This window comes from Rhinopithecus roxellana, chromosome 5 (assembly GCF_007565055.1).
Source record: "Rhinopithecus roxellana isolate Shanxi Qingling chromosome 5, ASM756505v1, whole genome shotgun sequence".
Lineage (NCBI taxonomy): Eukaryota > Metazoa > Chordata > Mammalia > Primates > Cercopithecidae > Rhinopithecus > Rhinopithecus roxellana.
In genome coordinates this window covers 151,310,448-151,325,413 of record NC_044553.1, presented here as the reverse complement: position 1 = coordinate 151,325,413, position 14,966 = coordinate 151,310,448, and the positions used below count along the sequence as shown (strand labels likewise).

General features: G+C 39.1%; 1 protein-coding gene across 2 annotated transcripts in view; it reads right to left on the bottom strand.

The window, feature by feature from the left end:
- The window catches only part of GOLGA5 (golgin A5), a 42,479-nt gene that overhangs the window by 11,562 nt on the left and 15,951 nt on the right, over positions 1–14,966 (bottom strand). For both annotated transcript variants that reach the window (XM_010384505.2, XM_030931182.1), the window contains exons 7-9: positions 13,672–13,842; positions 9,956–10,084; positions 5,112–5,210 (exon numbers count right to left, since the gene is read on the bottom strand). In XM_010384505.2, coding sequence (XP_010382807.2) covers positions 5,112–5,210; positions 9,956–10,084; positions 13,672–13,842 — 399 coding nt within the window. The remainder of the gene's footprint in view (positions 1–5,111; positions 5,211–9,955; positions 10,085–13,671; positions 13,843–14,966) is intronic.

The following is a 14,966-nucleotide window of genomic DNA, read 5'->3' as shown; positions in this document are numbered from 1 at the left end:
AATAGTGCCGCAATAAACATACGTGTACATGTGTCTTTGTAGTAGAATAATTTATAATCCTTTGGGTATATACCCAGTAGTGGGATGGCTGGGTCATATGGTACATCTAGTTCTAGATCCTTGAGGAATTGCCATACTGTTTTCCATAATGGTTGAACTAGTTTACAATCCCACCAACAGTGTAAAAGTGTTCCTATTTCTCCACATCCTCTCCAACACCTGTTGTTTCCTGACTTCTTAATGATTGCCATTCTAACTGGTGTGAGATGGTATCTCATTGTGGTTTTGATTTGCATTTCTCTGATGGCGAGTGATGATGAGCATTTTTTCATGTGTCTGTTGGCTGTACGAATATCTTCTTTTGAGAAATGTCTGTTCATATCCTTTCCCCACTTTTTGATGGGGTTGTTTGTTTTTTTCTCGTATATTTGTTTGAGCCCGCATTGCCAAGACAATCCTAAGTCAAAAGGACAAAGCTGGAGGCGTCACGCTACCTGACTTCAAACTATACTACAAGGCTACAGTAACCAAAACAGCATGGTACTGGTACCAAAACAGAGATATAGACCAATGGAACAGAACAGAGTCCTCAGAAATAATACCGCACATCTACAGCCATCTGATCTTTGACAAACCTGAGAGAAACAAGAAATGGGGAAAGGATTCCCTATTTAATAAATGGTGCTGGGAAAATTGGCTAGGCATAAGTAGAAAGCTGAAACTGGATCCTTTCCTTACCCCTTATACGAAGATTAATTCAAGATGGATTAGAGACTTAAATGTTAGACCTAATACCATAAAAACCCTAGAAGAAAATCTAGGTAGTACCATTCAGGACATAGGCATGGGCAAGGACTTCATGTCTAAAACACCAAAAGCAACGGCAGCAAAAGCAAAAATTGACAAATGGGATCTAATTAAACTAAAGAGCTTTTGCACAGCAAAAGAAACTACCATCAGAGTGAACAGGCAACCTACAGAATGGGAGAAAATTTTTGCAACCTACTCATCTGACAAAGGGCTAATATGCAGTAATGTTTTAAAAGGAATCTTTTATTCTGAGCAGTAGGTTAAAAGGAATCTTTTATTCTGAGCAGTAGGTCTCAACAGTGAGCTTAAAATACTCAATAAACCATGCTGTGAACAGATGTGCTGTCACTCAGGCTTTGTTGTTCCCTGTACAGAGCACAGGCGGCACAGATTGAGCATTATTCTTAAGAGTCTTAGGATTTGCAGAATTGTAAATGAGCACTGGCTTTAACTCAAAGTCACCAGCAGCATGAGCCCCTAACAAGAGAGTCAGCCTGTCCTCTGAAGCTTTGAATCCAGGCATTGATTTCTCCTCTCCGGCTATGAAAGTCCTAGATAGCACTTTCTTCCATTAGAAGGCTGTTTCATCTACATTGAAAATCTATTCTTTAGTGCAGCCATTTTCATCAATGATCTTAGCTAGATCTCCCAGATAACTTGCAGCAGTTTCTCCATTAGCACTTGCTGCTTCACTTTGTATTTTTACATTTAGGAGATGGCTTCTTTCCTTATGCCTCATAAACCAAACCTCTGCTAGCTTCAAACTTCTCTTCTGCAGCTTCCTCACCTCTCTTAGCCTTCATAGAATTGAAGAAAGTTAGGGCCTTGCTCTGGATTAGGCTTTGGCTTAAAGGAACGTTGTGGCTGGTTTGATCTATCCAGACCACTCAAACTTTCTCCTTGTCAGCAATAAGGCTGTTTGGCTTTCTTATCATTCGTGTGTTCACTAGAGTAGCACTTTTAATTTCCTTCAAGAACTTTTCCTTTGCATTTAAAACTTGGCTAACTGGTGCAATAGGCCTAGTCTTTGGCCTATCTTGCCTTTTGACATACCTTCCTCACTAAGCTTAATCATTTCCAGCTTTTCACTTAATGTGAGAAACATGTGACTCTTCCTTTCACTTGAACACCTAGAGGCCACTGTAGATTTATTAATTGGCCTAATTTCAATATTGCTGTGTCTCAAAGACTAGAAAGGCCCGAGGACAGGGAAAGAGATGTGGGAATGGCCAGTTGATGGAGCTGTCAGAACACACACATTTATGGATTAAGTTCACTGTCTTATGTGGGTGCAGTTTGTAGTGCCCCAAATACAATTACAATAGTTACATGAAAGGTCACTGCTCACAGATCACCACAACAGATATAATAAAAAAATCAGAAATATTGTGACAATTACCAAAATGTGACACAGACATGAAGTGATCATATGCTGTTGGAAAAATGGTGTGGATAGACTTGCTTGATGCAGGGTTGCCACAAACTTTCAATTTGGTAAAAATGCAGTATCTGCAAACTGCAATAAAGAGAAATGCAATAAAACAAGGTATGTTTTTTTCTTCTTTTTGGAAGGGTCTATTCAAGTCTTTTACCTATTTAAAAGAAATGGCTGTGTACCTTATTATTAAGAGTTCTTATCCTGGTTATAAATCCTTTATCAGATATATGTATATACATAGAGAGAGTAAATATTATCTCCCAGTCTGTGGCTTACCTGTTTTCATTTTTATAGTGATGTCTTTTGAAGAGAAGAAAATTTTAATTTTTATGAATAGCAATTTATCATTTTCTTCTACAGTTAGTGCTTTTTGTATCTTCTCTAAGAAATCTGTCAGCCTGAAAATTGCACAACGATTCTCCTATACTTTCTCCTAGACGCTTTATAGCTTAGAGCTTAGCATCATCTCAAATTAATTTTTGGTAACTTTACAAGTCTAATTAGGGGATAAAAATAAAGGTTCATGTTTTTCTCTGTATGTTTTCATCTACTCCCATGCAATATTTTCTTTTTTTTGAGATAAAGTCTGGCTCTGTCACCCAGACTGGAGTGTAGCAGCACAATCTTGGCTTACTGCAACCTCTGCCTTCCGGGTTCAAGTGATTCTCCTGTCTCAGCCTCCCAAGTAGCTGGGATTACAGGTCCGCATCACATGCCCAGTTAATTTTTTTGTATTTTCAGTAGAGACAGGGTTTTGCTATGTTGGCCTGACTAGTCTTGACCTCCTGGCCTCAAGTGATCTGCCCACCTTTGCCTCCCAAAGTGCTGGGATTACAGGCGCGAAAAATGAAAAAATATTCAAACTGGCAACCTATTTTTTTTTTAACTTACATGCAGAAAGCCCAAAAGTAATATGATAAGCATAATTCTTTATTGTGCATTCAGAATAAATCTTACTCCAATGTGTGATTTTTTTTTTTTTTTTTTTGGCAACGTATTAAGATGTTGCTCTTTTTTCAAATTGTACAAGTTAACTTAATTCTATGGGAGAAAGGTTTTTCTGTCTTCTAATTTGATGAAAAACCTTTAAGAGAAATCTTCCTATGGTTCTTTCTTTCTTTTTAAGAAACAAAGTCTCTCTCTGCTGCCCATGCTAGAGTATAGTGGGGTGGTCATAGCTCACTGCAGCCTTGAACTCCTGGGCTCATGTGACCCTCATGTCTTAGCCTCCCAAGTAGTTGGGACTTACAGGTACATGCCACCATGCACCTAATTAAAAATATTTTTTAGAGATGAGGGTCTCACTATGTTGCCCAGGCTGATCTTGAACTCCTAACCTCAAGTGATCTCCCTGCCTCAGCCTCCCAAGTAGTTAGGACTACAGGCATAAGCCACCTTATGGTTAATTTTTTTTTTTTGAGACAGTGTCTCACTCTGTCACTCAAGGTGGAGTGTAGTGGTGCACTGAGAGGTCACTGCAGCCTTGACCTCCCAGGCTCAAGTGATCCTCTGATATCAGCCTCTAAGTAGCTGGGACTACAGGTGTGTGCCACCACGCCTAATTTTTTTACTTTTTGTAGAGACAAGGTCTCACTATATTGCCCAGGCTGGTCTCAAACTGCTGAGCTCAAGCAGTCCTCCTGACTTGGTCTCCCAAAGTGTTGGGATTTCAAGCATGAACTACCTCACCTGGCCTAATTCTGGATTAACAAAAATGGTGCAATACTTCAGATACAGTAGATACTCAATAAATATTTAGCAAATATAGAAATGTTTAAGGATTAAACCAGTTGGTAGTTTTTGCTTCTTCTTTTCTTTGACTTTCTGCTAGCACATCATGTTACCATTTATAAGTATTTCACAAAATAGGCAAGGGAAGAAGGGAATGCTTAAATCAGTGCGATGTTCTCAACTCTTATAAAAAATAAGTCCTGGCTAACACGGTGAAACCCCATCTCTACTAAAAATACAAAAAATTAGCCGGGCGTGGTGGCAGCACCTGTAGTCCCAGCTACTCGGGAGGCTGAGACAGGAGAATGGTGTGAACCCAGGAGGTGGAGCTTGCAGTGAGCTGAGATCGCGCCACTGCGCTCCAGCCTGGGCGACAGAGTCATAGACTCCGTCTCAAAAAAAAAAAAAAGAAAAAGAAAAATTAAGACAAAATATTTCAAAACATTTCAAATTATGGACTATTATCAAATCTGGAAACTTAAAAGACCAAAATTATTTGACTTTTCATAGTTCAAACTAAGCCATTAACTAAAAAATAAAGAATAAATCTTTATGTAAATTATTCAAATTATTATTAAGTCCATTAAATCAATCATCTAAACCTAAAGAAGGAAAGGGCAACTACAATTACAGGGAACGTGAATGCATGAGTCTATCAACTAATGATAAAGGCTTTGGTAAGTCTGGGTGGCAGGCACGAGTGTCATTATTTTCTGTATGTTTTACGTTTTCAGGGTTAAAAAAAGATCTTGGTGACTTTAAGGAACACTGATCGACCATTAATAGGAAGATTTATCATTACATTTTTCTTAGGAAAATGAAATCACAATTACGAAACTGGCAATCAGTGTACCCACACTGAAGTCCAAAGGTCTGAAATTCCGGGGTAATTCTCATCTACCTGGTGACTGGCTACAAGATACTTCCATAAGAAGCAAATCATAGAACAGAGCAAATGTAGACTCAAATGGCATTAGATGAAATTTCTATACCAGGTTGAAAAGAACTTATGCCACCACTGTTACAACAGAACTCAGGTGAAAACATGGGGAAAGGTTTTACTGTGTCCTTTTGTAAAAAATGTAGCTTTTCCAGTGGCATCTTTTCATAAGTTGTGAATAGTGAGTCATACCTGATTCCTGAGTTTTTGAATTTCTTCTTCTCGATCTTTAATTCTGCTTTGCAATGTGTTCTTTGTTCGATAAAGATCTTCTTCTATATAGTGGAACTCCTACAAAGTGAGGCACAAACAAAACAGAAGCGAAGTAAGTGTACTCTATTCCATCCTCAGTACCTAAATCAGTGCCTGGCACATGGTAGACAATCGGTATGTGCTGAGCATATAACTCAGTGTATAACTGAGTGTATTATACAATGAGTATATAACTGAGTGAATAACAGACTTGGATGGGTCTGATGAAAAGTTAGCACTTCAGTATGTATTGTAAACAAAGGCTTGTAATAAATATTAACAGCGTAAATAATCAGAAAACAAAAAAATGTTTATCTTGTAGTAATGAGGAAGAATGGATAATCTCTTCAAGAATCTCAGGTATACAGCATTAATATGACAACAAACTGGAAAAATATTCATAAAATGTATGATAAAGATCAATATAATGTTCATAAAATAGACTAAAAACACAAACCAGGAACATTTTAAAAAGAGGGAAAGTATGTGAGACAAAGAAAAACAATAATTCAGTAAGGTGGCAGAATACAAAATAATATATAAAAATCAATAGTTTTATATAAAGCAGTTAGAAGATATGAGAACAAGGCCCCAATAAATAATAGTAACAAAAACAAATTTAACAACAGATGTGTAAAACATATATAAAGAATACTTTAAAACATTTTTAAAGGGTACAAAAAATACTGGAACATATAGAAAGTCGCACCATATTCTTAGGAATATAACATCATAAAGATGTCAATTCTCCTCTAATTAATTCCTAAGTTTGACATCATCTCTACAAAAACAAAAGCTGTTTTTTTTTTTTTTTAAACTACGTCAAGTTATTCCAGAATTCATATGGAAAACTGTAAGAAGGAAAAGCCAGGTTGGGCATGGGAGCTCACACCTGTAATTCTAGCACTTGGGGAAGCTGAAGTGGGTGAATTGCTTGAGCCCAGGAATTCAAGACTAGCCTGAGCAACATAGTGAGACCTCATCTCTACAGAATATAAAAAAATTAGCTGGGCTTGGTGGTGCGTGCCTGTAATCCCAGCTACTCAGGAGGTTGAGGTGGGAGGATTACCTGAGCCTGAGGAGGTTGAGGCTGCAGTGAGCTGTGACTGTACCACTGCACTCCAGCCTGGGTGACAGAGTGAGATCCTGGCTCAAAAAAAAAAAAAAAAAAAAAAAAAGGAAAAAGAAAAGCCAGAATCTCTGAAAAGGAGAATGGGTCATAAAGACATTAAAACATATAAAATCTCAAAAATTAAAAGCAATGTGGTACTGATGCATAAACAGACAAACTGACTAATAGCAGAGAATAAAAGTCCAGAAGCAGATCTAGATACCTTGAGAATTTTAGGACATGATAAAGGTGACAAATCAATAAACATTTTTAAAAATGACACTAGGAAAACAGCCATATGGAAGAAAATTAGGTTGGATCTGTAGCTCACCTCACACATCAGAGTAAATTCCTAATAAATCAAAGATTTATATGCAAAAATGAAACCAAAAAAGTACTAGAAGAAAACTACAGAGGCAAATTTCTTCATAATTTCAGAAAGAGGAACACTGTGACTGAAAATCCAGAAGCCTTGGTAGAAAAGAATGATAAAGCTGACTACACAAAAATCAACTTCTGGCCGGGTGTGGTGGCTCACACCTGTAATCCCAGCACTTTGGGAGGCTGAGGCAGGTGGATCACTTGAGGTCAGGAGTTCAAGACCAGCCCTTGGCCAACATGGTGAAACCCCGTTTCTACTAAAAATACAAAAATTAGCCAGGCATAGTGGTGAACATCTGTAATCCCTGTTACTCAGGAGGCTGAGGCAGGAGAATTGCTTGAACTCAGGAGGCGCAGGTTGCAGTGAGCTGAGATCGCACCAGTGCACTCCGGCCTGGGTGACAGAGTGACACTCCGTCTCAAAAAAAAAAAAAAAAAAAAAAATCAACTTCTGCATGACAATAACACAAAATAAAAACCCTATGCAAACTAAAACACAAATGACAAGCTGGGAAAAATTATTTGCAATTCATATTACAGACAGAAGGCTCATCTCCCCAAAAAGGCTAATACCTCCAAACTCATTAACAACTGCACTAATGCACTGTTCGTTTGTAGAATGATCACTCAGAGTCAGCTCAGAATCTAACAGTAAAGTGCATGCCAATCCAAAAATGTGTCCAAATCACTGAAATACAACGTAGAACAGAGAAAAAGGAGTAACTGGAGTTACTGAGTACTTTCAAAAGCTTTATGCTTAACCGCTTAACTGTGAAGAGAGTGAAGAGTAAAGCAGCAGTTTGGGAGCTAGCTGAACAAGTAAAGGTGATATGGCAGCACATTGCTAGAGACTCCGTTAAACATTTAGCTCAAGTTGTTCATCTCACAAATGGAAAAAAATCAAGAGAGATGAGAAAAGAGATTATGAGAAAGGTAACTAGGGTAGGAGAATCACACTTTACAAGGTTTGTCTGCTTTCTTTTAAGTTCTAGGCAAGTACAAAACTTAAGGTTGATATCACTTAAATTAATAAGAAGCACTAAAGGACTCTTCAATTGCAAGATTAAACACTTTCCATCTGGAACATCTGATTACTGAATAAACAGCCCATAGCTACATGAAGCTCCATTTTCTTCTACTTAACTCCCTCATTTTAAAAAGGCACTGGGAAGAGGTATAGTAAAAACCATCTACCACAATAAAATGAAAATTATCTCATTAAGCATCAAGAACATTAAATTGTTGCCTTTAAATATATAATAGTCCCTTGAATAAATTAAAATGCAATTTCTGAAAGGATAGCTAATCTCATAACTAAATTATCTAAAACTGCCTATGACGTACCCTGCAGGTTGTTACTTGGTGAGTTTTTCACTGAGTACTCAGGAAACAGATTTGAAGTACAACTTTCATAATAAAAAACATTTCTCTGAGAAGAGAACCAGTTTCAGAAGTAATAAATCCTAATGAAAAATGTCTTTAAAGAATTTAAATACACAAAGATGGAAACATTAACAGTAAAGCACTGAGAATTATAAGAATAGTTTTCTTGTCTGTAAAATAAAGAGAATAGTAGTGATTTACTTATGAGTAGGAAATAAGATAATATGTACTAAATGCCTAAAACAATGTTGTCACTTACTAAATTAGTGATGCTATTAACATTAGATATAGAACTTTATTCTGAAAATGTGGCTACATTTAACTGTGTTAATATTGAAACTATTATATGAGTACATTAAAGTAAAATAATTTGGCTTGGGAGCATACAACTGTTAATTGAAAAATGAAATATAATTTTAAACATGATTTGTTAGAAGAGTCTGTATAAGACTTTTTTCTCAAGCAGAAAGAACAGTTAATATGGTACTAACATTGTATCTGTATTTTTATTAAATAATATTTACTGTTGTTCCTAGAAAGCACAAATGCAATAAACTATGAAAACCAACTGATGAATATAATATGTTTTGAAGTTTTCTATACTAGGAGATATAATAAAATACAGACAGGGTAACAGAAAGCATTCTGGACTCAGAAACAGGAAACCTTGGTTCTATTCCATCTTTAATTAGTTGTACCAGGCAAGTGCCATCACCATTCTGTGCCTCCATTTCTCATCTGTTAAGAAACAAAAATCAAGGAAGATGGTGTAGGGAAAAGAAAGAGAGATCAGACTGTTACTGTGTCTCTGTAGAAAAGGAAGACATAAGAAACTCCATTTTGACCTGTACCCTGAACAATTGCTTTGCCCTGAGATGCTGTTAATCTGTAACTCTGTGCCCCAACCTTGAGCTCACAAAAACATGTGTTGTATGGAATCAAGGTTTAAGGCATCTAGGGCTGTGGAGGATGTGCCTTGTTAACAACATGTTTACAGGCAGTATGCTTGGTAAAAGTCATTGCCATTCTCCATTCTTGATAAACCAGGGGCACAATGCACTGCGGAAAGCCACAGGGACCTCTGCCCTGGAAAGCCGAGTATTGACCAAGGTTTCTCCCCATGTGATAGCCTGAGATATGGCCTTGTGGGATGGGAAAGACCTGACCGTCCCCCAGACCGACACCCGTGAAGGGTCTGTGCTGAGGATGATTGGTAAAAGAGGAAGGCCTCTTGCAGTTGAGATAAGAGGAAGGCCTCTTTCTTCTGCCTGCCCCTGGGAACTGAATGTCTCGGTATAACACCCGATTGTACATTTGTTCTATTCTGAGATAGGAGAAAAACCACCCTGTGGCGGGAGGTGAGACATGTTGGCAGCAATGCTGCTCTGTTACTCTTTACTCCACTGATGTTTTGGTGAGAGAAGCATAAATCTGGCCTACGTGCACATCCAGGCATAGTACCCTCCCTTGAACTTATTTGTGACACAGATTCCTTTGTTCACATGTTTTCTTGCTGACCTTCTCCCCACTATCACCCTGCTCACCCACCGCATTCCTCTTGCTGCAATAGTGAAAATAGTAATCAATAAATACTGAGGGAACTCAGAGACCGGTGCCGGTGCAGGTCCTCTGCATGCTGAGCACTGGTCTCCTGGGCCCACTGTTCTTTCTCTATACTTTGTCTCTGTGTCTTATTTCTTTTCTCAGTCGCTTGTCCTACCTGACAAGATATACCCACAGGTGTGGAGGGGCAGGCCACCCCTTCAGATGGGATGGGAAGGCAGGAGGAACTTGTGGAGTAACCCTGAGCCCATACTCTAAAAATTTCAGTAAGCTGCTTTGCTGGGAGGTCTCCTCATATGACTGCTAGAAGACAGAGTCTCAGTAGTCATCAATCTCAAATCCTGACCTGCTTCAGCCGCTCCAGTTCTGTCTCTAGTTCTTGTTTAGATGCTTTTTGCCCAGCTATTTGGTCGTGCAGATCCTGTAACTGTTCTCTTGCTGATTCTGCTTCACTAACTTGCTGTGACTCCATATCCTAAAGAGAAAAAGCTTACATGTAAAAGCAATAAATAACATTCAGTTCAACATTTATTGAGCAATTATTATTATTTTTTTAAGAATCGGAGTCTCATGGTCACCCAGGCTGGAGTGCAGTGGCACAATCATAGTTCATGGCAGCCTCAAACTCCTGGGCTCAAGGAGATCCTCCCACATCAGCCTCCTGAGTAGTGGGACTATAGGCACATGCCACCAGGCCTGGCTCAATTTTTTTTTTTTTTTTTTTTTTAGAGATGGGGTATGGTTTTATTGCGCAGGCTGGTTGCAAACTCCTGGCCTCAAACAATCCTCCCACAGCACTGGGATTACAGGTGTGAGCCACACGACGTGACTACCATGCAATTGCTATGTGCTGGGCTCAGGAGGCACTGAGTAATAAAGGTGAGTGAGACATGGTTTCAGCCTATAGGGAGCATATAACCTGACACCTTCATTGTCTACTATGGCTAACGGCTAACAGAATGAATGGGGCGCTACAGCTGCTGCAGCACATAAGCCATGTGGTTTCATGAGTATCAGCAGAGGCTCACTGGGAGGCTTATATCTTTACTCAAAAGCTAACAGTTTCAAAAAAAAATCAGAAACATAATACCACAAAGGACTTCACTGTCTTAGTCCCCTGAAATTGCAGGTTGTAATTAGTTTTGGCATGCATCTGTGCCCAGTGATCAACATATGATAAGAACATAACTTGTCGCGCATATCACCAGAAGCTGGCATATAATTTTCTTCTTCTAGCTTTATTTCTTTATCACTATTACTGGTTTTTACATGTTCCCGTGTTCCTTACTCTTATTTCTTTGAACTCACCTTCTGGATTTCCTGTCAAATCTCCTAGTAGCAAAAACATGGCTCTAGGTTTCTATATTTTCCCCAAATGGGTTAAGCATGAGTCCATTCACATGGCACAACAGGAGATTAAAATCAGCATCTTATTTTTGTTTTTTTATCTTTTGGTACATTCTTTTTCATATTCATCACCACAAACCTTGGAACTTCACATGCTGTTTGGAAGAACTAACAAGACACCCAGATAATCATAGTACAATCCTCTGAACTCACACAACTTTGTAGATTTAGAGGAAAAAGCAATAATGACAACTATTTTTCCCTACCTTTGAGTTTTCAGGGTTAGCAGAAGGTAGATTAATCTTTGTCATCAATTTGACTACATCGGGCAAACTCTTGAGAGGCAGGCACTATGCACAGTGGTCAAAACCACGTCCTGGAGTTAGACTAGGTTCTAATCATGGCCCTGCCACTTTACTAGTCTTGCGGCAAGTTACTTTCCTTCTCCATGCCTAAATTTCTTCAACTATAAAATGAGAATATCATCATCTCCCTCAAAAGGTTACAGTAAGGAATAAATGTAAGGATGTATGTTAAGAGCTCTGTGCAGTATCTGGAACGTATGTGCTCAGTAAACAACAGCTATTGTAATTATTTACAATTCTTCCATTTTGTTAGACCTAATAGTTATTATACATTGCATACATTTTGAGAAGGGTAAGAAAATGGGTCAGTGTCATTAATGATGCTGAGATACTAAATAAAACAAACATTTTTCATAATCTCACCAAAAAGATGTGAACAGAGTAAGTTTAAGCATCTACCCAATTTCTAAGTTCGCAGGACCGAATTCTTTGGAATTTAAATTCACAGTTTAAAAAAAAAAATCCTACTTTAATGAGTAACAATAAACCCAGAAATAGTAGCAGCTATTATTTAACTGAGGGTCTATTACAGGTCAGAAACAATGCTAGGCTCTTTATATATAACCCCTTATTGTCAAGAGAACCTTTGTTTTCCTGCATTCTGTAGATGAGAAAATTAAAGCTCCGCAAGATGAAGTGCCTTGTGCAAGCATCATCTGTTAAGTACCAAAGACGGAATCTATCCAGGTCTGTCTGCTATTCAAGTCTATGCTCTAGACAAGGTATCCTATTCTCACAACTTTCATGCTTTCTTTTGTAGTTCACAAGTCTCACAATGTGCAGAGTTAACGCATGGATGAACAGTCTTTACAAGAAGTTCCTTTCTTTTCAGAAAAGGAAGCTCGCTACGCTGCACTTTATCTTCTCTCACCTTCAGAGACTCCTTCCTACGATATTGATGTCAAACACCCCCAAGTTTAAGCAAAATAAATGGCCCAACTCTACTTTTAGATTAAATACAGTAATTATACATAAACTATAAATTATAAGAGTAAGGATAAAACTGTAATTAGAAGACAATCCCTGAGCCCATACTAATATCAGAAAACATCTCAGCTTCACATACAAGCTCAAATCTGATTTGCTTTTAATCACTAGAATGTAACATCTATAATTATGAAGATTCTGTTCTAACTCCAAACCTAGGCACACGGCAGGCACTTGGTAACTATTTGTTGAATGAATGAATCTGTTTTTTATCCCCATAACTTTATGGTCAACTTATGGATTAGAAACCTGGTTGGGCATGGTGGCTCATGTCTCTAATCTCAGCACTTTGGGAGGCCGAGGTGGGTGGATCATTTGAGGTCAGGAGTTCAAGACCAGGTTGTCAACATGCAGATACCCCATCTCTACTAAGAATACAAAAATTAGCCGGGTGTGGTGGCACATGCTTGTAATCCCAGCTACTCAGGAGGCTGAGGCAGGAGAATCCCTGGAACCTGGGAGGTAGAGTGGAGGTTGCAGTGAGCTGAGATCACGCCACTGCACTCCAGCCTGGGCAACAGAGCGAGATTCCATCTCAAGAAAGAAAGAAGAAAAGAAAGACAGAAAGAAAGAGAGAGAGAGAGAGAGAGAGAGAGAGAGAAAGAAGGAAAGAGAGAAAGAAAGAGAGAAAGAAAGAGAGAAAGAAAGAGAGAAAGAGAGAAAGAAAGAAAGAAAGAAAGAAAGAAAGAAAGAAAGAAAGAAAGAAAGAAAGAAAGAAAGAAAGAAAGAAAGAAAGAAAGAAAGAAAGAAGGAAAACTACTGCTTTAGCCCAGCACGGGCTGCAACAGCCCTGCAATCCCAGCACTCTGGGAGGCTGAGGAGGGAGGATCACTTGAGGCCAGGAGTTTGGGACCAGCTTAGACAACATAGGGACACCCTGTCTCTACAAAATACAAAAATTAGCTGGGCGTGATGGCGTGTGCCTGTAGTTCTAGCTACTCGGGAGCCTGAGGCGGGAAGACTGCTTGAGCCCAGGAGTTTGAGGCTGCAGTGAGATACAATCACACTACTCCAGGGTGGGAGACAGAGCATCCTAGCTAACACGGTGAAACCCCATCTCTACTAAAAATACAAAAAATTAGCCGGGTGTGGTGGCGGGCGTCTGTAGTCCCAGCTACTCGGGAGGCTGAGGCAGAATAATGGCATGAACCTGGGAGGTGGAGCTTGCAGTGAGCAGAGATCGTGCCCCTGCACTCCAGCCTGGGCAACAGAGCGAGATTCCCTCTCAAAAAAAAAAAAAAAAAAAAAAGAAACCTATCGTTTTAGTAATGCTGCTTCCCCAGAATACAGAATCTATCATGCTCAAACTGTTAACACCTGAGGGTATATGGTGTCTGCTAAGCTGAACCACCATGAATCTTACCTGTAATTCGGATCTGAGCTGATGTATCTGACCCATCAGCTTCTGTATTTCCTCTCTCTGCATCTCTTTCTCATGCCGAAGTTCTTCCAGCTCCATGCTATTGGCAGTGCTGCTATCTAGGCCTTCAAAACCAGAGCCTTCCTTCAGGCTGTTAATCAACTTTTCCTTAGACTGTTATAAAAAAAGAAATATGTTTAAGCAAAGCAGAGATTAGTTTGTATATTGAATATCATCTACTATACAGAAAATAACTCACTAAAAAAAATTCCATTATCTCCATCAAAGAAAGTCCACAGATTTTCTTAAATCCCTAAGGATAAAAAACACAACAGAGCCTTGCTGTATGATGTCCTTGGACTTTAGCCTCACAATCATGGTAAAGTTGAAAACTTGTTACAAATATGTTATGAATAAGATTTTTTTTTTTTTTCCAGCTGGGTGTGGTGGCTCATGCCTGTAATCCCAGCACTTTGGGAGGCGGAGGCGGGTGGATCACGAGGTCAGGAGATCGAGACCATCCTGGCTAATACAGTGAAACCCCGTCTCTACTAAAAATCAAAAGAATTAGCCGCGCATGGTGGTGGGCTCCTGTAGTCCCAGCTACTTTGGGAGGCTGAGGCAAGAGAATGGCGTGAACCCGGGAAGCGGAGCTTGCAGTGAGCCAAGATAGCGCCCCTGCGCTCCAGCCTGGGCGACGGAGCGAGATTCCATCTCAAAATAAAATAAAATAAAATAAAAGATTAAAAACAAATTATTTATTTATTTGAGACATGGTCTTGCTATGTTGCCCAGGCCGGTCCTGAACTCCTGGCCTCCAGGAATTCTCCTGCCTCAGCCTCCCAAAGTGCTGGGATTATAGGAGTGAGCCACCACACCTGGCCAAACAAGACTTTTCTCACATTTTCTTCTCACACTTTTTATTTTCCATCACATTCTACTCAACAAGTATTTATTTGGCATGGTGCTAAGTGTTCTGTGCAATATGCAATAAAGACAATGTCTCTCTCTATAGATAGTACCCTCTGCCTTACAACCTAAAAGAGAAGTTAGAAGTCTCCAGCAGAAGGCAATCAACACAAGTAGAAGTAGAGAGAGGGATATGGTCGGATTACTTGCAGAGTTCTGAGAGGAAAAACCACTTCTGGGTAAGAGGAGGCTTTAACTCTAAAAGAGTATAAATGTTAGCCTTGAAATATGGGTAGAAAAGTGCAGAGAAAAACAGACAGCAAAGAATAAAAATGCAAAAAGCACAGAAAGTCTGTAAGAAAATATTGTGAGATGCAGCTCAGACAGTA